This window comes from Haemorhous mexicanus, chromosome 3, assembly GCF_027477595.1.
Source record: "Haemorhous mexicanus isolate bHaeMex1 chromosome 3, bHaeMex1.pri, whole genome shotgun sequence".
Taxonomy (NCBI): Eukaryota; Metazoa; Chordata; class Aves; order Passeriformes; family Fringillidae; genus Haemorhous; species Haemorhous mexicanus.
This window is the reverse complement of record NC_082343.1, coordinates 64,732,262-64,756,746: the sequence shown is the minus strand read 5'-3', so window position 1 is coordinate 64,756,746 and position 24,485 is coordinate 64,732,262. Positions and strand designations below refer to the sequence as shown.

Genomic DNA, 24,485 nt, shown 5'->3' with positions numbered 1-24,485 from the left:
GGCTCCTCCCGCCTCTCCCGCCCTTCCCTGCCGGCGGCGCATGCGGGAGGCGGGGGATGGCCGGACATGGCGCTGGCGGCCCCGGCACTGCGGCGCTATTTGCTGCTGCTGGCGCAGGAGCACCTCGAGTTCCGCCTGCCGGTGAGCACTGCGCGGGGCTGGGACCGGGACCGCGACCGCGACCGGGACCGCGATCGCGATCGGGGCCGCGGTCGGGGCCGGGGTCGGGTGAGGCGCTGCCCTCCCCTCTTCTCCGGGGCACTCCCGGACAGCGCGGCCCGCGGGTGTGCCGAGGGGCCGGACCCCGGCCGTGGTCCCCTCACTCTGGGAGAGCCGGGGGTTCGGAGCACCCGGCGCCTCTTCCCTCGCCGCTCCCCGCGTTTTGTGGGAAGGGAACCCCAGGCTCCCTCTTCCCTCTCCTGCCCCAGGCTCATGGGGAGCCTCCGCCTGCTGGCTTTAAGGCAGCACTTTTCCTGCCGCTCTCTTTTCCAGAGCCTCTGGCGCTAGGAGAGGTTGCCAGCAGAGTACCCGGGGCTCTATGTGAGAAGCGGAAGCTGAGGTTGTAATAACGCTTTCAAGTTTTTGGCTTTGGTGACTAATTTTGAAGTTGAAGTTATACGTTAGCTCCCGCCAGCGGGCCCTGGGTGCAGGAGTGGCTGGTGCTGCCCTGGGCACACGCCAGCGCCTCCCTCCATGGACTGCCCGGGGAGCTGGTGGAGTCACCGTCCCTGCAGGTGCTCAGGGGAAGACTGAGTGCCATGGTCTGTTTCACAGGGTGATGTTCCCTCCTTGATTGGATTGTCACGTGTTACAAAATGTTTAACGTGTCTTGAATTTTTTATTTTTCTTGTTTTCATTAAGGCTCTCTTTCCTATTTGCTTTGTGGGACTGGGGTCTGAGTTCCATTCCATTCATGATCATCCTGATTTTTCTTTAGGCGAGGTCATCAGATGAAGTAAAAAGAAGATGATAGATATGTAACACAGAAAGTATTTCCTTTTATCACCAAGGTTTTGGTGACACTTGCCTGATACAGCTGCTGAAAGAAGCAGAGCCATATCTTTTTTATTTTAGTGACTGCTCAGCTTGTTTGGTTTTGTGATGACCTATGCTGGGAACATGATTTGTCAAAATCTTAATGGACTAAGCAAGGACAGATTTTTTTAGCCAAATGATCTGCTGATCCTGGCCCTGAGTCAGTGTTGCTAGTGAAATATCACTTTCATGTGAACCAGTCAGAAAAATATTTCAAGAAGAGAGTGGATAATATTGTTGTGAGAGTGTAGGATTGAACAGTAGAGAGTCTGATGAAGGAGAATATGTTAATTACTGAAATTTTCCCAATATTTGCCAATGAATTTTGAGAAAGCTGTTTTTATAGCAGGGAAGTCTTAATTTTCAGTTCATGAACAGTACTACATACAATCTGAATTTACTTGTGAACGTGTGCCCTAGCCACCATCTGCATTAGAATTCGTGTCATGCTGCTTCTTCTCTTTTCTCTTTTTTCCCCCTTTTCTTCTTTATAAGATTCTAAAGCCTGACCTTTATGTTTTCACTTTAGGAAATAACATCATTGCTCTCCCTTTGTGGCGGCCAATTCAGTGGCGAGCAGGAAATTCGTGTAAATGTAAGTGAGGACCAAATATTTTACTTGAGTGTGTGTATGGTCTGCAAGTATGTTCTTTACAGTGTTTTTATTAATTGTAGGCATCTGAATAAATATTGAAGTTTCTTAGGAAAATCAGAAATCTTCTCAAAACTGAGGACTTCTCAATTTCAGTAAAGACTCAGAACTGGAAAAAAAGATGCACAAAATGCACCTCAAGTTGTCTTCATTTACCAGCATGAAAAGAAGCAGTGCCATCTACTGGGGGGCTCTCATTGCTTTTTAGGATAGCTAAACCCTGAAAACACTCAGTTTGGAATTGGTGTTTGCCTCTAAATCAGTGAGACAGAGGAGGAGTGCAGTTATGGTCTCAGTGCTTGGCCAGAGAATGTTATTGGGATTAGTTACTGCTTGTGTGTAATGAGGTGTTTCCAGTCTTTAGCGGATGAATAATCAAGAGAAGTGCAAATAATATTTTACCAAGTCAGCTATGTTGGAATAATTAAATGCATAACAGAATTTCTCAGACATTCAGGCTGAGTAAACAGTTTTGTTTCAGATTAATTATTTTATCCCCATGTTCTCTGTATGATTAAAGGTAACAGATGTATTTTTTATTAATTTATTTAATCTTTAGTATGCATGTTCTGTTTTTACAGAACAGAACTGTGTAGTTGTATAATTCATGTGACATCCTGCAGCTGGGTATTTGCATCACTTCCCTTCTCTTGATTGCAGTCTCCCTTTTGGATTCTCAATATTCCTTCAGAAGAGATGGCAAGGGGACTAATGAAGCGGACAGTATGTGCAAAGTAAGAGATTAAAAATGTTGTAAATAATAATATAAGCAGTGGAATTTTGTTCTATTATGGCAAATACAAATTTTGTATGGAGTCATAAAATAAAGAGTCTCTGATTTCCTCTAGAATTGAGAAGGTGCTACTGGAGCCTGTAGGACTCCTGTAGGACTGACTGATTATGTAGCATGCCTGTGCGTCCTCTTTACTCAGTATGTGATCAATTCAGGGTCTCAAAATGGTGTTCTTCACTCCAGAGACAGCACTTCTAGTGTGACTCATGTTTTGTGTGCCTTGTATAATGTTGAGTTAGTGGCTTTTTCTAAAATATGTATGGAATTGAAAGGTAAAACCAGTGATATGTGAAAACTGACAATCATGGAAGGGAAAGGTTGAGTCACCCTCCCTTAGTGCTGGCATCTGAGCCTTCAGCCCTGACTTCTGCAGCAGAGGTCCCTTCTAAGAAATTCAAGAGCACAAGAATATGCTGGAGAGTGATTGTCCAGTTGGTCATTTTTTAGAGGTGTCTGAATAACTTGCAGACATTTCCGGTGAGGTGCGTGCAAGAGGCCTTAAAGTATGGTTCAGGATGAGAAGCAGCATAGGTGTGTTATATCCCTCTGACCATACAAAATTTGTGGTGCCTGTGCTGTGTTCTTCAGAGCTTGGCCTCCTCTGCAGAATGTTGCACAGTCCCTGTTGAGTGCTTGTTGTCTCAGGTGTTCAGTTTTACCTACAATGCCTTGGGTTCTCCACTTTTGCCTAAAGAATAGAGCACTTCAAAAAGCAGCTTCAGGCGGCTAGGGGAGTAAAATGTGACAAAACAGCTTTCAGATGTTCTGCACACCATGCACTCTCAGCTAATGTGTGCTAATTCTATGTATAAAGCATAAGTAGCCCATGGCTTATTTTTCTGTCCTACTGTTGGTTGTGGGGAGATGTGTTAGTTTTAGAATAAGATCACTGGAACCTCCATTGCACTGCTAATCAATATGAAAAGCTCTGAAGATTTGGTGCATGATACCAAACAAAGAAAAGCATCAGTGAAATCAGCTTTTAGTTTGTTTTCAGACAAACTGAAACATTTGTCTAGAATTAAATGTTGACTTTAAAACTCCATGAATTAAAACTCCTTGAATTAAAGCCTACATTGGCCAAATAGGTTAAAAGAAATAAGTATCTGTAAGGCATTTTCCCTGCTCTGTGTGACTGACTCTCAAAAACTTTGTAATTTTAGGTCTATATTTGAACTGTGGGGCCATGGAAAATCTGCAGGGGAGCTCTATGCATCTTTAAAGAACTATCCAACAGACAAGATGGTATATATAAAGAATCTGGATACTGTGGTTCCTTAAGCCCACTGAATAGCACTGTATCTCTACTAATTAAAGTGTCTTTGCCTTTTATTTTTTTCAGCTTCCATATCTACAGTCAGACTCTACTTACAAAGTACATATTCATACGTTTAATAAAACACTGACCCAAGCACAGAAAATAAAAAAGATTGATGTAAGTAGATGGTTGAGAAATCTTTGTTTAGTTTAATCTGTTCATGTTGTTCTTATTCCATGCTACCAGTGTATTTAAGTTTCTTCAAGATCTTAAGGGAGTTTATGGCTTTCATCTTATCAGGGCTAAATGAGATTTTTGTGTCTGAATTAACATTCTCTCAAAATTCACAAAATTTTTCCCCCCTATAAAGTGACTGTTTAAGGCATATACAATGCCAAACAAATATCACTGCTGATTTCAGCCCAGTGTGCTGGGGAAACTGCAGCTTACTGCTGAGAACTATAAGATTCAAATGGCAAGAGTTAGGTGCTAGATTTTTGGAAAATCTGTTACTTGATCTCCTTATTAGGCTTTTATTATTGCAGAATGTGGAACAAGTGACTTCAGCTGCAAGCTGTGGATTGTGTGCTGATCTCCTGTTCTTATCTGTACTTATGCTCTCCTCCTAACTATATCAGTATTTCATTTAGGAAATTTTTCCAAATTACTGTTTATTTCTGCTCCTCCACATTCTATTTTGGCACCTATTTATTCAATTTTCTTCATTTACAGAGACTGAAATTATCTGTATAAGTAGCAGCTATTTTTCCCCGTCTGTTCAGTTTTCGTGTACATGAAATAATGCTGAGTATGTAAACAATTGTAGCTGCACATCTCTGAAATGTCACATCCCATTGTTCATCATCGTCGTTGTTTCTATAACTTGAAAATTGCATAATGAATATGCAGAGGTAATTTCCTAGGAAGTTAAGTTCTGTTCAGTTGATAAAAGGTGTTATGGTTCCCAATTTCTAATCCTTAATCATTTGAGCTATTTTTGTTTAGAAGAAAGGCATTTCAAAAAAACTGTGAAAATTGAACTTTTTAGTACTAATATACCATTCCTCACAAGTGAAATTGTGGGAGTTTTGCTGATTTTTTTTTTTTTTGTTTGGTGTTTTTTCTTGGGAGGGAAGGTACCTATTTAAAAAAAATTACCCTGTTTATTTTTTAATCTGTTTTTCTTTATTGTATAGGCCCTTGAGTTTCTACCATTCAAAGGAAAAGTAAATTTAAAGAATCCAGAACACGTATTTTGGATTTTGGAAGATTATGGAATGAACCCAAACAATGTTCCAGAAGAGCCCATTCATCTGTATTTTGGTAGATGGGTGCGTGAGCATGTTTGCTTCAGTTCTTGCAAGCTTGTATTTTCAGGAGAGTGTACATCAGTTTAAATGTAAAAAGTGTTTTGACTTTTAATAGAAGCAGAAAATGCCATTGTCTGAATTTGTCATTGCATAATACTCTGAAGCAAGTCTTGGGAGTCCTTACTGTGACTAGGAAAAAGTGGCTTTACTGGACAATTTAGAGGTGGAAAAAAAAATGAAGCTGTATCTGGAAACACACCTTTGTCTTGCCATCCACTGAGAGGACTCAGCACAGCAGTGAGCCTGCACAGCTGGGGTGGCATGTTACAATTTTTTGGACCTGGCTGCAGCTGAAAGCACCTGTTCCAAACACATAGAAAGATGTACAGAACTGTAGATGCCTCGTGGCCCTGCTGAGTGGCATCAGCCTCACTGGAGCATTCTGTAAGTGATTCAAGTGATCCTGGTAGGCACCTCCATGGAAAGGTGCAGACTGATCCCTGAGGCTTTGGACATCAGTGAGTTCAGCCCAGAGGCAGGCACCTGCCCGAGGGAGCACCGACAGTGCAGAAGGAACCAAGTACAAAAACTGTCTGGAGCCTGTCATCTCTGGTCTTCACTACAAATGTTCTTGCCTGCTGGCCATGTGCACTCTAAACCTGCTGCATTATTAGGACATCCTGAGAAAATCTGATCTGGTCTTTTATGTTTTTGTGAGGGAAAAGTCGTACCTCAACGGATATCTCGCAGAATGACACTTGCCACTTGCGGGACTATGTGCTTGCAGTGTCCTGGGTCAAGGGCAGCTGAAAGGAGGGAGAACCACCGCAGAGGTGGTGTAGCTGTAGTCAGTGGCTTGTGTTCCAGGGAAATTAGAGATTCAAGTGATCTGTTAGGGCCTGTGAATATTCTCCATGCCTGTGATTGATGTGCTAGCACCCTGGGTTGTGGTAATGCTGTGAAACATTGCAGCTGTTGTCCCATCTGTGCTGAATTCCTGAAGTGTTTAAAAATGAGTAAACCAGCCTGAAGAAATAGGCAGGTGTATTTTGTTAGCCCAGTAAGACTGATGCTGAGCAGAGGTGGGAGGATAGTATTGGATAGTGTTTGAATGTGTTCTGTTTCGGATTGCTTTGGTCTTCTTCAATGTACTTTGGAAGTCTGATGCAAAAATGCCAGCATTTGGTCTTTGTTTGCTTTTCGCTCAAATTCTCACCTGTCAACGCTATCCTAAATTTGGATTTTGAGTGGGACAGAAATGCCAGTGAAGAAAGAAATTCTGTCTGACCTTAAGCATCTGTGTGTGTGCGTGCTTGTCTTAACGTACATGTTTAATTCTCATATTTTTGAAATCCTTTTAACTATGAATTGCCAGGAATTGTTTATCTGATGCTTAGAATAATAGCAAAGTTACTCTAATTGTAATTTCTTAGAATTTTCTCTCTAAAATGTTTGTATATTTTTGACCTCTGTCTTAAAGAATTTACCCAGGTTTTGAACCTAGATATCTGTTGCTTGGAAAGAAGCCTGTCCTATTTTCAGACATCAGAAAGCAAGGTGATGTGTTCTGAAGTGAAGTTACCTGGTTTTGGATGGTGTGCCACTAAAGCAAGTCTGTTAGCATGTCTGTTTATATCTTGTATCCAGGATTTGACAGGGGTTTTAAATGTTTCAACAGATTGCAGATGGCCAAAGAGAACTCATCGAATCCTACAGTGTAAAGAAGAGACACTTCATTGGAAATACGAGCATGGATGCCTGCCTCTCCTTCATCATGGCAAACCATGGGAGAGTAAAACCCAATGACATTGTATACGATCCATTTGTTGGAACAGGTATATATATATATATATATTTTTTTTTTTTTTCTTTCAGCTGTAGAAAGAACTGGAAAATTGTGTTAGTGCTTACACTGCTCTTTTACCTGGTGTCATGACTTCTGGTGCTCAGCAGATATTTGAGATGATACCAAAGGCAAAATGGTGTTTATAAAATTATGGTTTGTTAACCTGAAAGGGATTTTGGAGGAAAGAGACCAAATTCCAAAGATGTAAACAGTTTATTTTGCTCTTTTAAAAGGTCTGTCTTCATTGTTGTGTTTTACACCAAGTGGCCTAAGCAGCCATCCACGTGTGTCATGGACTGCTTAAGATCAAAATGACCAAGAATTGGAATTTGGCTAAGCACTTGCTGCAGTCACTTTCAGGACATTAAAAAGGGCAGCATTTTAGAGCTGGCTCTTTAGGGGAGTGCTGAGGGCATTTCTGGTCATACAACACAACATAGCAATAGTGAGGTTATGGCAACATTCCATGAGGAACACTTTGTTGTGCAAAGCCTGTGTTCAGGATATTATTACTCACACAAGGTACCCTTCCCCAGCTGAGCTTTCCCTATCTTAGCCAGGAGGGGGAGCTTTTATTCCACATATTGCTGTGTATGGCACAGAAGTACTTTTTGCCTTAGGGAAACTGCTGACATGAAACGTCTGATCTATTGTGTCAGCTTGTGCAATATAATTATAACAGAGTATATTGTGTTAAGCTACCTATAGTAGTTTCTTCTAAAATGTAGCGAAGCCTGTGTTTCTGGGTATTTTTTAATATCCAGCCTAAAACTTCCCTGACACAACTTCAGGCCATTCCCTTGGGTCCTGTCACTGGTCACCACAGGGAAGAGATCAGTGCCTTCCCCTCCTCTTTTCCCAGCCAGGAAGCTGTAAATTGTACTGCAATCTCCCCTCAGTCTCCTCCAGGATGAACAGACCAAGTGACCTCAGCTGCCTCCCCTCAAGGCTTCCCCTCAAGGCCCTTCCTCATCTTTCTTGCCCTCCTTTGGACACTCTCTAATACTTTATTGCCTTTTTTACATTGTGGCACCCAGAACTGCCCAAGCACTCGAGGTGAGGCTGCCCCAGCTCAAAGCAGAGCAGGACAATCCCCTCCCTTGCCCAGCTGCAATGCTGTGCTTGATGCCCCCCAGGACACACTTGGCCCTCCTGGCTGCCAGGGCACTGCTGACTCATGTTCAACTTGCTAAACTTTAGTCAAGGTGACCACATGTGAAATGCATAGATTTAAAAATACTTATATTAATGGGGAGATGAAGAAAAATCTCTGCAGAGAAATTAGGAAGGGAGAAGACTACACTAGAAGGTTAAATTCTTATTAGCATGTGTCTTCTCTGTGCCATAGAAAAAAAGCATGGATATGATATTTTCAGTAACAGAAGGGTTTGGTGAACTCTTACGTTTTTGTCTTAAATTTTATTCTTAAAGGACCTGATTTTTTTAATGCATAATATCACCTTAGGAAATTTTCTCCTCTTTCTTGTGCTTGTCCTTTGAAAGGTTCGGGAAGTCTCTCTATTCACCTTTTAGCAGTTGGTTTCATTTTGGTATCTGTGAGTTTTTGTCTTATAAAACCTGCTAACTTAAATCCCAAAGTCTCTGAGAGCATTCTTTCTCTTGGGAGTGAAAATTGAGGAAAAAAAAGAAGGGTAAAGACAGAAAAAGAAAAATCACATAAAAGTGATGAAGCTATAGAAATTCAAGATAAATGTTGTGTTTCAGTTCAAACATATACATAATTAATATACATGCATATGTTCATGTACATTCATAAATGTAACATATACAGAATTCTCCCCAAATTGCCTAGTAGTTTGAACTACAATTTTAATTTTTTTTTTTTGTTAGACATTTGTGCTAAATTGTAGGGATTAAAGGGGACACGGGAGATACTTGGTGGCATGCCATTCGTCAGTAGAGTGTATTTATGACTAAATAACAGTGGCTTTTGCACTTACTTCTTTTGAGTAAACCCCAGGAATTTTGGTTGTCTCTTGAGGACCTTCAGAAGATTTTGAGCTTGTCAGTATTACAGTGCCCTGTCACTGGAGTTTGAACTTGGCAGTACTACAGTGCCCTGTCACTGGAGTTTCTGGGAAGTGTTTGGAGTTGAGTGTGATGCAGTCATTTTGAGCTGATGGGTTTGGAAAAAATATATATTCAGGATCTGAGGAGCATTTTGATGAACTGCAGTTCAGATTTCTTTATTAGTGCAGCTTTGTTACCTGGCTATGTTTCTGCCTGTTTTTTTACACTGATAAAGTGAAGAGTAAACCAGTAATAAACCAATAGAAAACAAAACCAGGATGGCCTTGCAAAATGGTTCTTGCTACTTGCAAACAAACTGGTTTTTGCTGTGTAAGCCAAACTATAAGTCTTTCACATTAGTATAAGAATGGACAGTTGGCAGTTTTCCTTGGAATATAAAGTGCTCTTTGACCAGGCTGGCTTTTAGAAGACTTAATTCCCCTTTTTATTGTCGAGCAGAACTGGAATGGCCAAGACTGTGTTTTTAACTTCCATCCGTGTTTAGATATTCTTTCCTCAGGGTTAGGCAGAAAGAAGCCTGGAAGCTTCTAGAAGAATAAATCAAGTCTTTTACCTGAATATTTTGTGCTTCCCCCTAGACAGTTCAGGTTATCTCAGTAATCTTGTTGATTGTTCTTTGGGAAGAAATTTGTGATACTGCATAGTTGTAAATGACAGGATATTTTTCTTTGGCATCCTGGAGGACCAGACCTCATCTGTGCTGAAGAGGTGGAGAACAGTGTGTGGTAGAAAGGCATGAAGTTCTGTGCCGTCATCATTCTGCTACAAGTCACCAGAGACAGAGTGATTCCCTGATTAACCCTTTGTATGTGTCTGTTTCATATACTGATCAAAGGGTTGGCCATGTTAGAGTGTGTAAGTATCCATGCACCTTCTGTGTGAACACACCTGAACTAGTACAAGCTGAGGTTTATTAAAAGCTGTAAATTCATAATTTCCAAGCTTCTTTTTTTGCCTGTGATTAAAAATATTCTTAGATGGGCAAAGGACTCTCTTCTTACTTTTTTTGTAGGACTGGGTGGTATGCCATACTTGGGGTCAGGGCTAGCTAAATTTGTCTTGACCCTCTGGATGTACTGCCCATCTGTTCTGAGGGATTGCAGCCAAGAAGGGAAATGGGTGATTCCTTTGGGGTGAGTAACCTTGTTTTTCCCTGATCCATTTCGCAAGAAAAAGCAGAGGAATATTAAAAGTTTTTTTATTCTTGCTCACCTTTGGTTTTGGTAGAGTTCATTAAAAGTTCTCTGGTGAACACGGGGCACATTAGGGATTTGCTGGTGCTCAGTGGGTGGCTCAGGACAGTGCAGCCACCTGAGATGCCTCTTTCCACGCTCCTGGTGAATGGGAGAACTGGTGTCACCCCCCAGCCAGCTTGCAAATTGTCAGCCTTCATCCTGCAGCAGTCATCCCCTTTATTTAGCTGGACTGTTGACATCAGTGGGGTTCACAGCCTTGTTCTCAGTTCTCTTCTGTTCTAAACCATTCTGGTAACCACAGACCTCTTTATTAATAACTTGACCACACAGGTATCTGTTCATCTCCTGCAGTCTGTCCATTGTTTCATTTGGAAGCTGTAAAAGAGTTAATGTCATTTATTCTTTTCTGTGGGCTGTTCAGCTGTTGTCAGTATCAAGGGGAAATCACACTTTTTTTGGTATGGTGTTCTTTTCTTTTTTGATTAGGAAGATATGTTGCAATAGTAGTAATTAAAAAAAAACTGGTTTTATTACAAAATAAGTACATTGGTAAAACTACTGACAAAGTAGACTGCCTACTCACAGACAAAAATGCATTTGTATGTAGTTTTCACACTTGAAAATGATTGCAGAGATGTTTTTGATGTTTATGTTTACATTGAAGATATTTACATTTGTAAGGCTCCTGACCTTTGTTTCTTACAATATGGCAATAGCCACCTTACAGAAGTTTGATTTTTGGACACCTTTAAAGAAACTGGCTTTGAGAACAGACACAGTAGAACTGCCATTTGTTTGGTGATGATTTTTCCAATTGTTTGACAACAGTTTGAAATTCTGCTCCTTGCAAAGTAGAATCAAAAGTTTTGGTTCATGTAATGATTAAAGGATCTTACGCTTAAAATATAGAAAGCCATAAACAAAACTCCTGAACAATCTCCAGAGATGAGGAGTGACATAGGGCATAGCAAGAAAAGGAAAATCATGTAGAGCCGACAAAGGACTTAGTGTTACTATGTCTGATTATAATTACATAGTGATTCTAACAAGTTGATAGTTCTACTTCTTTTTTTAGTGTTTGTTTTGGGTTTTTTTTTCTTTTCCTTGGGTCCAGTGTGCTGCTGCTGTAGGCTCCTGAAGTCCCTAGGGAAAAAATCCTAATGCAGGTGACACTTATGACAGAAGCTTATTCTTTGCCTCTTTTCTCCCCTGTCTAGGTGGCCTTCTGATCTCCTCAGCACATTTTGGGGCATATGTGTGTGGTACTGATATAGATTACAACACAATCCATGGATTAGGTATGTTACATATTTTGAAGCCACTGAAATCTTACCCTCTGTAATTTAAGAAGACTGATGGTAGCAGATGATACTTAGTGGATTTTAAAGCAGCATTAATCTTTGAAGGATTTACTTGGTCATGCTTAGTTTTATTCACCAATTTACATGTACACTAGTTAAGATATTATCTTATTTTTAAGCTGGAAATATTTTTGAAAAAGAATAATGAAGACCAAAACAAAGTTCCAAATAGTCATTACCACAGCTGTGTGCTCTTTTAACCTGTGATGTGGGAAGCTCTTCAAAACCTGAGCCAGGAACCTTCATCTCATTGTTACTTCTCTGCAAATATGCAAATTATATTTGACCTAGTGGACAGGGTTGTGACTGGTAGATGGAGAGGGATTCTTACAAACCAACATTTTTGTAAATGTGTTCTTTGACACCCTGTGCAGATGGTGCAGCAGAATTTTTCTTATGTATTTTCATTTTTTGTTACTACTTGTGAAGTTTATTGTGAGCACTTCTGATAGGTTTTTTTTGGTGGCATTTGATTATTTTCCTTTAATTTAAATGGTATAGTATATAAAAGTTCTTCATATATAATAGCTTCTTGTTGAGTATGCTTTTTTTTATCCCTTTCCATTCCCCTTCCCCTCCCAGGTAAGGCAAGCAGAAAAAACCAGAAATGGAGAGGGCCAGATGAAAATATCAGAGCTAATCTCCGACAGTATGGTTTAGAGAAATACTACCTCGATGCACTCGTTGCTGATTTTTCAAGGCCAATATGGAGAAAAGGGATGTTGTTTGATGCAATCATTACAGACCGTAAGTTTGTTACTGCCTTTTGTTGCCCAATAACAGTGACTAAAACATTATTGCCTGTGTACGTTGATTAAATGTCTGGATGAGTGCACAGGTCTGTAGCTTCCACGTTTCCAAAGGTGATTGTCGAGAGTAGCACTAAGGAAATTGGATCTGCATTGACATCTCTGCGTTTATTTTAAGGATAGGTAATAAAGCTGACAATGACACTTTGTCCCATGGAGAGAATGTTACGTTCACTAGCAGAAATCAATGTGGCTGGAAATCATCCTTTGAAGAAGTCTCTTTCAGTAAAAGCATTACATGATTGGTGCATAGAGACTTCTTACCAGAATGTATTGCTGTTGGCAGCACATTGGAGCTTGCCATGCATCTCATGGACTTTGGGAGACTTGTGTTAACGCTTCCAAAGAGAAATTTTAATGTGCTTCCAATACACTGCTACTGGAAGCAGGAGCAGTTTGAAAGGATCCTCTGCTCTTTTAGAAACCTATTTACTAAACACTATTTTTCTTGTATGAGAGGGAAGAGAAACCAAGGGGATAAATTAAGACCTTGATCCAGCAATTTCTGATCTCAAGTGCTGGCTCTTACAGTGACACACTCATATTAATTAGGAATAGGAAGTGTGACTTTTCTTTTTGGGTTGCTTGCTAGTTTTTATTTGGCCTGTTCGACAGCAAGACAGTGTAGAATATTAATATGGACTTTGAATTGAGTGTGAAACCATTTGTAAAATTTCTGCAGTGGTTACATTGGTGCTTCTGTGATGCTGAAACAAGTCTCACAAAGCCAGATTTTTTGAACATGAAGTAAGTATCTTATGCTATTAGAAATGTGCAAAAAATGTATGAGAGAAATCCTTCCTGGGTTCTTATGTGTGAGAATTACCATTTGTGTAATGTGCTGGCAAGAAATTCTGATATACTTAAATTCATTTTGAAAAAGGTTAGTTAAGTGCTATAGGGGACATATTCATGTCTGTCAAGCAAAAAAGGATGTGATTATTTATCACATGTTGGAAATCTAAGGAATATCTTTTAAGAAACGACTCAGCATTTGTCCTTTGTCATGTAGCAAAACTGTAGGCTGCCAGAAGCTCTTAAGTTGAAGGGATTTCCTTGAAACAGTTTTAAAAAAACTTTCTGGAGCAAGAAGCTTTTAACAGATCTTGAAGAAATTTCCCTTACTGACTTCTACTTTGTAAAGCTTTCCTTGTATAAACCACAGTTTTTGCACTGTTGTGTATGTATGGTGTAATTTTGTGTTATTTGGACAAAGGGTGAGGTTCTCATCTCTGCATTTTGCTTTTGCTTTGTCTAGCACCATATGGTATCAGAGAAGCTCCTCGCAGAATGGGATCACAAAAGGAAGCAGTTAAATCGGTTGAAGGAAGGTAGGGAAGCTGTCTTGTCTGTTATGGAATATAAATGTCTTAATGGAAACCCAGTTACAGTTTTAGAATGTTTGTTGGTTGGCTGTCAGAAGTTAAAAAATTGTAGCAATTATAGTTAAAAAGGAAAAACCCTTTTTTGTTTGGTTTGCAAAACCACTATGTCACTTCTTGAAACCTTCTTGGTTTTGTTTTCCCTCAGCCCTTGTGTGTGTTCAGATGTTGAATCCTGTTTCTCACCTCTTTGAGCCACCATTAGCGTGTATTTCCAGAAAAGTTCTCTTTGGTCCCTACAGGCTGCGAAATCACTCTAAAATGTAATACCTGTAATTTTACCTGCAACTTTTTTCTTTTGCATTTTCTACTGCTCTTTTCTTTTCAGAGATGTCCCATGGCCTCTCCAGTGCCTGGCCTTCCTTGCTTTCTGACTTTAATTCCTTTAGAAAGATGCTGTGCAAAATAACTATAGCCAGCATACCTGTGGTTCTTTAGACTCATCTTTAATACATGTGGAAGTCAAAGAGATGGGGAACTTGAGAAGTTGTATTCCTCATAGTAAAAGCTGTGCTCCTGGATTGTCTTACGTAGCTTTGCAAAGCTCAGAAAGTGCTTCTGTGGCTTAGTATATTTTTTAAAATTATTATTATTAAAAATTTAGGTTTTACCTATGCTCTTGTTTGTTTACACTTGTATGTTTTTTGTTCAGCGCAGAAAATCACTTCTTCGTTTCATCCAGTTACCATCTAAGTGACATCTTTTTTGACCTCTTGAAGTTTGGGGCAGAATATCTGGTGATGGGAGGAAGATTGGTTTACTGGCTGCCCATATACAGGCCTGAGTATGTACTGTTGAATTCTGCTGTGTTGTGTGTCAGAATGGATGCTGCATTCTCACTGTGCTTTCCTTTGGGACATAATATAGCTGGAGCTTCCATAGTACCAGCACTTCAAAGTAATTCCCAGACTTTGTCTTTTAAAACTTTGTGTGAGGGAGGCCACATTTTGTAACAGAGCTTTTGAATGGAGGTAATTCCTGACTGTTTCCAAACAGAAAATGCCTTTGCATATCATTGTAAATGCATGTCCAGTGGGTTGAGGTTTAAGCTTAAAAAGTTACTTTCGAGGTGCAGATAGATTTCTAAGACAGTAGAAGCAAGGCTAGTATTAGTGTGTGTTTCTGCTAAAGTATATGATAGAGGTGTGCAAAAGTCATCCATGGTTCTTTGGGGTTTAGCACTACTGATTTAGCTTTCTTCTGAGAACTAAAAGTGAAATGACCAAGAGATGGCAGTGAGAGGCAGGAACATCCGATAGCAGCCTTGTTAGGGACGAGAGAGGCCAGCAGAGACTGTCTGCTGCCTGCTCAGGATTCTGTCTGCTCAGGAGTGCAGCCTGGGATCAGAGCTGAGTGCATAAGGAAAACCAGCTGTTTGCATGCCTTATTTCAGCATCTCTTAGATTAAGTTTGAGGGATTTTTTGGTTTTGTTTTTGTAAAGATATTTTTACTGTGAAGTGAGGAATTGCTGTACAGTAGCCGTTTCAAGGCGTCTTCCAGATACAGATTCGCTCTCAAGGTAGTTTGTACAGTGTCTTATATTTCTGTGTACAGTCAAACTATACTGTTTATATATAAAGTGGTAGTTGTCCCTGGTTTCACCATGGAAATGGCTTGTGATAGTCCTATATATCTTACGCTGTTTTGAAAATTTGGAAATTAAAAGGAGCCATTTCTGTTACATGCTTCTGTAACAGGAGAGTGCACTTAGTAGTTTGTATTTTTTAGTAAATGATAAAATTGGTATTTTAGGCCTTTTTTCTCCTAAAACAATTCACAGACAAAGCAATGAATGCTATTATAGCTAATTTTCATGTCAATAAAATCTCTTTGGAATTACTGAATTTATTTAATTCATCAAGATACCATTTTCCTTCTGCTCATTGAACTTTTGTAAAAGCATGCTTCCTCACTACAGCAGTGTAAAGTGTTTCACTTCGGATAACTTGGGAACTGCATATTTGAAATCAACTTTAGTTGCTGTTTTGGGGAGGTCTAGTTGAGTTGACTTTTTAAAAGTAAATTTGCACATCATACTGTGACTTGAAATACTAAAGTTGCTAGAATTAGCATAGAATAAGAGGATAGTCACTTTATTTTCAACTGTAATAATGAACATGGGGCATTGAAGCAATTAAGTGGGGAGAAGAAGATACTTTCTACTAACATGTTGCATTATCAAATATCCCTGGCAACACCTGCCTTGAGTTTCATTTTTTGAGATCTTTGAATATTACCCTAAATTAAGGCCGAAAATACTGGATTGGATGTCTGTTAAAATCATTGCTTGTGTATTTCTTATTTGACATGTTTCTGAGTTTTACCTGAAAGAATGTAGAGATACATTCATTAATGCTAACAGAAAAGGCTTTTTAACAAAGTGATAGTGATCTCTCCCTCTTCAAGATAGGATCTCACTCTAGAGTTTACTCTTTCAGTCAGACATTGAAATCATTGTTGAGTCCAAATTCTTCTAATTCCATTAAAGTCAGCCTCCTGTATGATTATTGAGAGAAACTTTTAAAATACTGTGGCCAGGTGCCTACCTTTGTAAAAGAAAGACAACTTGGTGGTACTGGATGCATCAAAAGCCTTGTGTAATAGAAAAAGCAGTTGAGAATTAATTTCATTCTTCTTTGCCAAAAGCATGTTCTGACTTCACCTAGCTGAAGCAGATACTTGTTTCTACATGAGAAGTGGCTAGTTTTATGGACTGGAAGTTTTGGAGGAAAGCAAAGAGGCAGTACTGTTTGGGTCTTTTTCTTATTTGCATATCTGTATTTGGGATTGAGTTACTTCTTTAGCAGCTCTCTGTTATCTTAAGAAATGCCAAGTTTTCCACCAGCACCTAGATAGATCCTATTTTAATCCAGACCAACACCTTTACTTTTATTCAGAAAATCCACCTCTTTACAGGAAAAATGTAAATCTCCTCCTTTGTACCTTTTAAATTCAAGTAATAGATATTAAGTTGTTTAATTCTGACTTCTGTTAACCCCCAAACACCGGAGAATCATAGGAGCAGGTGTTTTGTACAAAATCATTCCTGACAATACCAGAACCCATTTTCTGTGTTATCTTTTCATAACTATTACATGAAAGCTTATTACAAAATCTAGGAATAAATGGCTGGTCTATGTTTCAGTATATAGGAAGGATATCTCATATTTATCGTACCAGCTAGGTTAATACTTCTTGCTGCTGTAGTCCCTTGCAAAGCTCTTAAATCTATAAATTTCTCTTTCAGCATTTGGAGAAATAGAAGGATTGAAAGCAATTTAGAGAAAGCACTTTCTATGTAGAAACTAGTGTGCTTATCAGGTGGGACATTTAAAACACTGGAACTCTTGCTTTTATAGATAGTAGCAATGTTGACTTATAATTAAAACCTATCTAATGTTAAATGGTGGTGGATTTTTTTTTTTGCCATTAGAAAAAGAAATTATAGTGAGATAAATTTGTAATACCAAATCTTGAAGTTTGGGAATGTTACTGTCTAATAAGAGCTGGCTTAATAAGATTTGAAACTGAAGCACCATGATCTCCTTTTAGGGAGCCAGAGTAAAGTCTCTTATTCCTGCAACTTCATATATGTTGACTGTGGAAAATATCTTTAAAGTCACAGCTCTGACTGAGTATGTTGTTGTTCCTGGTTGGCTGAGGTATTTTGTACTTGAAATTATATAGGCAGGCCCATGTGTACATACATTAACATCATTTAAATACATCCAGAAAATGAGGGGAGTGTCTCTTTACAGTGAGGTTTTAATTTATTCTACACACTGCATGTCAAGGTGATTGGAATATATATGATGTCAAAACTCTGAAGCAGCAATATCTGAATTTATTTAATCAGGTTAAAGTGCATAACAACTTTCAACTGTGAACCTTTTTGTGAAGTGTCTGTAAGAATTTTGTTTGCAGGTCTTTCACTTCATGAGCCTACAGCACTAAGAATGATTATTTCTTCCAGATACACAGAAGAGATCATTCCCCGCCATCCATGCCTGAAACTTATTAGCAACTGCGAGCAGCTGCTTTCCAGCCACACATCAAGGCGTCTCATAACCATGGAAAAGGTGAAAGAATTCAAGGTAAGCTTGAATTCTTGATCATATTTTGTAAAATAGTAGCTGTTGTGTTCGTGACAAGTTCGTGCTATTCAGCATTTGATCCTTATTTCTGTCACACTTTGGTTTTTATGATCAGAGTTAGATCTTTTGTAAAATTGAGCAGTGATTTAAGGGACTGTTCTGGTTTTGGTTTCTTCCTTTTTATTCTCAGTTTTTGGTAAACTCTTCATCCTGAAAAAGTCCCTTGGTAGTGTGAAAAAGAGCTTTGAACTTACAGTTACTTGTAAATCCCATCCACAGACTCTTCACCTTAGTTTCCATTGATTGCAAAGTGTGTTTCAATGCCCAAGTAAATACTAAATATCTTTGTGGGTCTTGCAGTACAGGTAGACCTTATTTAATTCTGTTACTTCATCTTTAGAGTGGTGCATTTTAATTTTTGGAATAATATTGAAGTTGTGACAAGCACAGCAAAGTGCACTGGATCTTTTTTCTGTTTTTGTTTTGTGACACACTGAGTGCCTCCCCTGAGGCATTGGGACCAGAGAATATTGCATTCAGATCTCCTCTCCATTCTTGCTACTTCTCTCACTTAATAATGTTAAAAGAAATGCTAAACACATGTGAGGCAAATTCTAAATTAAAATGCACTCAGTGAGCAAGTGTTTTCAGTACATTGCTTGTCAGCTGGAAGAGCTGTTTCAGATGGCAGGAGATGCAGTCAGGCTGCTGTGTCTGTGTGGTGCTTGCACTACTGACACGGCAGGGGTTCAGTGCTGCCTTCATGATGCTCGTGGTGATGGCAGTTCTCAAGCAACACCTGAACTTCTGTAAACACTCTGTGTGGAGTTCAGCCTTGGAACTGCCAACTTCACCAGTAGCAAGCCAGAAGAGTAGATGATGAAAGTTTTTGACATGTGCATCTCAGGGTGTTCAGGGAGGTTTTTGACAGCAGTTTTATTGCTACCAGTGCTGTAGAGTAGCATATTTTAACCTTAAAAAATATATCAGCCCTTCTGCAAACAGACTTGCGTCATTTGTTACTCTCCTCTTGGGCATCACCTGTTCTTCAGTTCATGGTTTGACAAGTTCATGTCTGGAAGTGCTTAGCTCTGAGCACCTGAGACTCGTTGGCAGGCTTGCTGCTTAGATAAGACTGTGCAAGTGCTTACATTCAGTATTCCAGATGTGTGTTGGATAATTTAAAGATACCAGAGCCCATGTGTGGTTTCTGATGATGCAAAACTTGTCTAGAGAACAAAATTCACATTGAATCCTTAGCCACTGCCTGCTTGGTTTAGGACCTTGTTTTGGTGTCCGAGATTTCCCCACCCCAGTGTCCCTTACCTGGAACATGTTTTTTCCTGCATTAATATCCTGAGCAACCTTTGAATTGGATACTTCTGACTTGCCAGATAGGACCATAAAATTCAGTAGTTATACTTTTGTCTGCTTTTCTTTTTCCTAAGTGAAAGAGTGAATTTTTATGGATATACCTAACATTTATGTGTGCAGACGGTTCCTGTCTGCATTACTAAACTGGTTTGTAACAGGCCCTCAGTTGCCTTTTAAGTCAGCTTAGTGCAGTGCTTGCAAATAGATGAGAAATGTTACAAATCACGTTACTGTTACTGTGCAGTTCTTCTGTTTCCCCACTGTTTGCCACCAATAAGGAATTGCAGATTTCACAGCAAATTTTGATTTCACTCTTAACACTTTAAATAAACTCTGAACTGGAGATTAATTCAGTCAGTTGTTGAAATTGGTGGTGCAGTTTGATTGGAATGGTTTGTAATAAAAAGGAGATCAAAGTGAAGGCAAAAAGTGAGTATATCTAGGTGAAGTATTGATCTTTCATAACAGATCATAAGCATGAAGATCATATGTTGTATTAAAAACCTCACAAACCTGGTATATGACTCACTGTCTTGTAAGCATCCAGTCTGTTCTTTTTAAGTTTACAGTGAAATTGTGCCAACTGGAAAAGATTTCTTCCTGAACTCAGTGTTGATATGAATATGCTTTTCCAGCATGTGCACAGTATGAGCAGAAGGGTTTTGGTTTATTTGATTATTGTTTCAGACAATAATTACTATTGCCACTGTTCGCCCCAGCACATCATTCACCCTAAAATGCACACTCCCCTCCTGCCTCTCCCCCAGCACAGCTGCACACTGTCACCCCAAAAACCAGGGTGGGTGGGGCAAAGGCAGCTGCAGCTCCAGCCCAGAGCCCTGTGCTCCTCCCTCCCTGTGAGACATCCCACTTTTTTGATGCCAAGAGATGATGTGGTAAGATGTAACAGAAAACTTGACTGAAGGACAAACTCTGAGCATGTGATTGTCCAGGAAGGGGCTGTGAAGCACCAAGCACACAAGCCCACCCTGCTGAATGGGTCAAGCATTTCCATGTCACGTGGTCACTGCGGAGTTGTTACTGGTGTAGAATTTTTCCTGCTGAATTTAGCAGTGTCTATTCCTGGGTATATGACCCTGCTGTCTCTGGTTTGGTAACTGCTTCTTTTTGTTTATAGCTGTATAACATTAGTACAGGTGGTTTCTATAGCTACTGTCCAGCACCAGATGTAGAGTGGTAGGAAACGCTGATAAGGCTAGGAAGACTTTTTTTTAAAATGAAAACTAGATGTGGTAATTACCTTGAAGCTGGACTGGGGCATGCTAGATGAATAAGCATCTTTAGAAAGTCACTTAATATTTGCAAAGATTTAAAGAAAAACATTTTCTTGTTATCATTCAGCATCCCCTTCTCTTCCGCCTCTTCATTATTTATTAGAGATCTCGAAAACCTATTTTAATGTTGTCTTTAGAACAAATATATTGGTAAAGGTTTTTTTTTCAAGTTATTTTCTCTGTAGAGTTAAATGAAGCCTATCCCCGGTGTTCAGCTCCTTGATACACAACAGTGTAAGTTAGAATTTATTTGAAAATCCTTAGTCACTGAAATCCAAGAATTTCAGTTACTTTGATCAGTCCTCATGCTGCTTTTAGAATTCCTTTGACTAGTAAATCTCAGTAGTGACTGGTATCCCCAGGTAGTTCAGGATTTCTTGTTTTCTTTTCCCTTTTTAAGCAGCAATTCCCATTCTTATTGGTGTTTGTTTGGTTGGGGTTTTTTGTTTGCTTTTTGTTTTTTAAGCAATTGCCGTATTTATTAGACAGTCATGCCTGTACAGGTGAGAGGTAGGGAATGGCACCTCTTAGACTGGAATTATTGTGATGTGGGCCAGGAACTTCCTTTGTAATCTGTCCTATGAAATCCATGCCTGACTGCAGATCTCTCATTTAGCGAGCAGCGTTTGCAGAGCTCTTGTTGAGGTTTGGATTTTGAGATGAGATTCTGAAGTGGAGTGGTGCATCAAGCCTGTTTCCATCTGGTGCATGCAGTTGCCCCTATTGCACCTGTGTTCTAGTTGAAGTTTGTTCTTCTACACAGCACATCCTCTCTTTGCCCTAACCAGCTTGGAGGTAGAGGAGAGGGTAGTTTACTCCTTCATCTCTTCCCACCGAATCAAGGTTTTGTTTCCTGTGAAATCAAGATGAATGTTGTACACATGCATGACCTCTTAGAGGTTGTGGGGTTTAATTTTTATCTTAGAGTATCTTCAGTCTATGTATCATTATCCATCAGGGTCTAATACCCCATCCATTTCTCAAAATAAGTGAATTACATAGCATTCTTGTTAAAACATCCCAATGATATAAAAATATATGTTTATGTTGAAGAAGGATTTCTGAGCTGGAATTTCAAGAGAAGAAAAAGTGCTCTTTTCCAAGGAGTGGCTGGAGAAATGGGTACAGGCTGGCTGTGAGAGGAGTATGTCTTAAATCCTTCTTGTTTCCTGTTCTGTCTATAGTAATTTTCATTTTTTTCACAAACATGTTAAAAGCCTGTTGTTTATCAGCCTGAGAATAGTCATGGAGACAGCAGTCCCTCACAGGTGACCAAAAGACAATAGATAATACTGTGCCTGCATTGGGTTTCCTAAAGCCGTTTTCTCCTGCTATTTTTCAACAGTGCAGTATTTAAATAGAGCTGCTGCTGCTGGTGTACATGCTTTATATAATAGGTATCTACATGGCACTGAACATTAGCAAGTTAATTTAAGCTGGTGTCACATTCCTGATGTCTGCTTTCGTAGCAGGTGAGACCTTCTTTGAAGTAATATCTCATTGTGTCCAGAAGAGGGCCCTTCTACATGCACACAAGCGTCTTGCTTTGTTGAAAAACCTTTTCTTTCACTCCGTTAGAATGCTCGTTAAAATCTCGGGAGCTAGGAGAGGTGTTGGTCTTAGTAGGTGAAAACCTGGAAAAGGCAACAAAAGAGCTGAAGGGAGAGATTGTCCACTAGGATTCTGTTCATCCTTGCAATGTAGTACTCTTTGTAATATAAAAATATTGACTAAAAGCTACTTCAGTGTTCCTGCTAATGCTAAAACATTCCACAGTAACTTTATTTTTGAGTACAAACAAATAACTAAATGTTTTAAGGTAGTGAACCAATGTTTATGTTACTGCATTGGTTAAAACTGAGAAGAAACACATGGTGGAATAGAGGCTTCGTTCTGTTGTGTGCTTGTTTTTATTTTCTCCTTGTGCTGTTCAGTTGTTCTGTGTGAGGCTCCTTCTCACTGTTCCTTCCTGCTTTTGAGCATAATGAGAAACTGACATCACCCAGAAGCATTAAACTGTTTTTAGAAGTTACCATCAGTTTTCTTTAACACTCAGATTAAAGTTTGATGTAATGTTTATCTTACAGCATTGCTAATGTTAGCTGACAAGTATCTTAATTGTATAAAGCCACAGTACATGATGAACTAAACCTTTGTATATACAGTGGGCCAATTTTCTAAACTGTGTTTTTGGCTGGTGTCAAATAGGTATTATATGTGGGGATTTACTGTGTCAACTTAAACTTTCAGAAATACATGAATGTTGCACAGAAAAAAAAATCTCTGAATGTGCTTCAGTAACTGTAGGAACTCACTTCACCATTTGTGTTCCTCTTCTGTTTGTGCCTGCCTTCCACAGGCCTCTGACTGACTGAATCCTCCTGAAAATATTTTTTCTGGAAAGTGACCTGTATGGTGCATGGTACCTGTGCTCATTTGGTCGTGTAAGGGTGGGATTCGGGTGGTGTCAGCTGAGATATTTTCAGCGACTTAAGTGTGTGCTGTTGAACTGTAAAACAAAAACCTAACTACCTTACCCTTGCATGTCATGGTTTGAAAAAGTCTGGAGGCAGAGTGGCATATGTGCTGAGCACACTACCCTCAAGCCTAATGTTTCTCTTCTGGTGCCGTGCAGGATCAAGATGGGAACTCTTACTTGTTGGATGGCCAGTATATGCCGTACAGGGGACACAATTCTTTCCGTGAGAAGTATTTCAGTGGTGTGACAAAGAGGATTGCCAAGGAAGAAAAGGACAATCAGAAGTAAAATATTATATAAACAGCTTAAAAAATGAGAAAAGAATGAAGACTGTGTTTCTTTGTAAGGACATCTGGATATGAACATTCATTTGGATGCTTCAGGAAAATAAATACTGCTTTTAATTTTAAAACAAGATAAAATCCACAACCCAGGTTGGGAGCAGTTCTTTTTAATTAGCTTTGTTTATAGCAGATTTTATTGTACAAGTTTTTTGAGTCTTATTTAATTTATATTTGTACTTTCAAGTACTAATGATGATTGACTAAAACCATTATTATTGTTCTTTCACCATTAACGTTTACAAGAAAGTAGTAGTATTATTTGGCTTCTTAAACTGTGAACATCTGGCTGTTTTAAAAACACGTGGTGGTGATCAGGGATTGCTGATTAAGAAGATCATTTTCATTTGTTTTGGTTTTTTTTTGTAAATGGTGTACAATAAACCGAGGTTGGCATGAGGGTTTTTTTAATTCTTGCATGCTGTAATTGCACATATGAATTCCACTTGCTCTGGCTGAGGTCGCAAGTGTTTAAAACAAACAACAAACACAAAGAAACAACTGGGCTCATGCACACCCCACAAAAAGAAAAGCCTCTGTGACCTGACAAACTCTGGAGAGCCTATTAAACCCTGTGAAGCCTGTCCACATCTGAAGCTCATCTGTACCTTGGATTTGCTTTTGCATTCCTAAACCTTGACTCTTGGTAACGCCAACTGTCTTCAATTTTTGGTTCAGAAATCGATAGTTAAACCAGTAACAACAACAGCATAAAATCAGTAATGGTTCCCTAATGGTATTAAGCCTAATCAAATCTTTGAAACCAAAGCTGTATTTGTTAAAGGGCAGACTTTGCTGAATCCACACCACGTCCATCATGGAAATACCTCATTTGAAAACCACTAAGCCCATTAATTCAGGATGTTAATGGCTCTGCTCATTTTGGTGGTCAAATATGGTCACATATTCTTCTTGGTCTGCGTTCACCAAGCAGGGCCCTGGTGCATGCATCAGCACTGCAGCCAGAGGAGCCCTGCTTCTCAGTGTGCTGCAGGTCTCTGACTGTGGCTGTGTTAATGTCTTTGTAGATCATAATTTTTAAGTGCCTCTCCAAGGAAGGCATAGGTCATTGTGTGTATCTGATTGAGTTCATTAACTGAATTTGCTCTTCTGTGTATTGTGGTCCTCAGCTGCAGCAGGAAAGCTTACAAACTCAGTGACAACTTAGTCTGGCCTTCTGGCTGTAATCTGCAGTGTGTTAAAAAGT

The 24,485-nt window shown here is 39.4% G+C and overlaps 1 protein-coding gene across 2 annotated transcripts; it reads left to right on the top strand.

Moving 5' to 3' along the window:
* On the top strand, positions 1 to 23,678 carry TRMT11 (tRNA methyltransferase 11 homolog). 2 transcript variants are annotated; one of them, XM_059842165.1, is made up of 13 exons: positions 1 to 141; positions 1,565 to 1,630; positions 2,348 to 2,421; positions 3,644 to 3,725; positions 3,823 to 3,915; positions 4,935 to 5,069; positions 6,727 to 6,883; positions 11,360 to 11,440; positions 12,086 to 12,250; positions 13,571 to 13,643; positions 14,347 to 14,478; positions 17,669 to 17,789; positions 23,094 to 23,678. In XM_059842165.1, the coding sequence occupies exons 1-13, from the start codon at positions 67 to 69 to the stop codon at positions 23,223 to 23,225; spliced, it is 1,386 nt and encodes a 461-aa protein (XP_059698148.1). In that variant the 5' UTR covers positions 1 to 66; the 3' UTR covers positions 23,226 to 23,678. The 2 variants fall into 2 exon arrangements, with proteins under 2 accessions (XP_059698148.1, XP_059698149.1); XM_059842166.1 differs by lacking the exons at positions 1 to 141; positions 1,565 to 1,630; positions 2,348 to 2,421; ... (1 more) ...; positions 3,823 to 3,915; positions 4,935 to 5,069 and adding an exon at positions 5,088 to 6,605.
* The last annotated feature ends 807 nt before the right edge of the window (positions 23,679 to 24,485 follow it).

Excerpts from the sequence above, each read along its gene's own strand:
- TRMT11 (XM_059842165.1), top strand. The coding sequence starts at position 67 with ATGGCGCTGGCGGCCCCGGCACTGCGGCGCTATTTGCTGCTGCTGGCG. Across the intron at positions 11,441-12,085 it reads CAACACAATCCATGGATTAG|GTAAGGCAAGCAGAAAAAAC; the intron begins GTATGTTACATA and ends TTCCCCTCCCAG. Across the intron at positions 13,644-14,346 it reads GTTAAATCGGTTGAAGGAAG|CGCAGAAAATCACTTCTTCG; the intron begins GTAGGGAAGCTG and ends TTTTTTGTTCAG.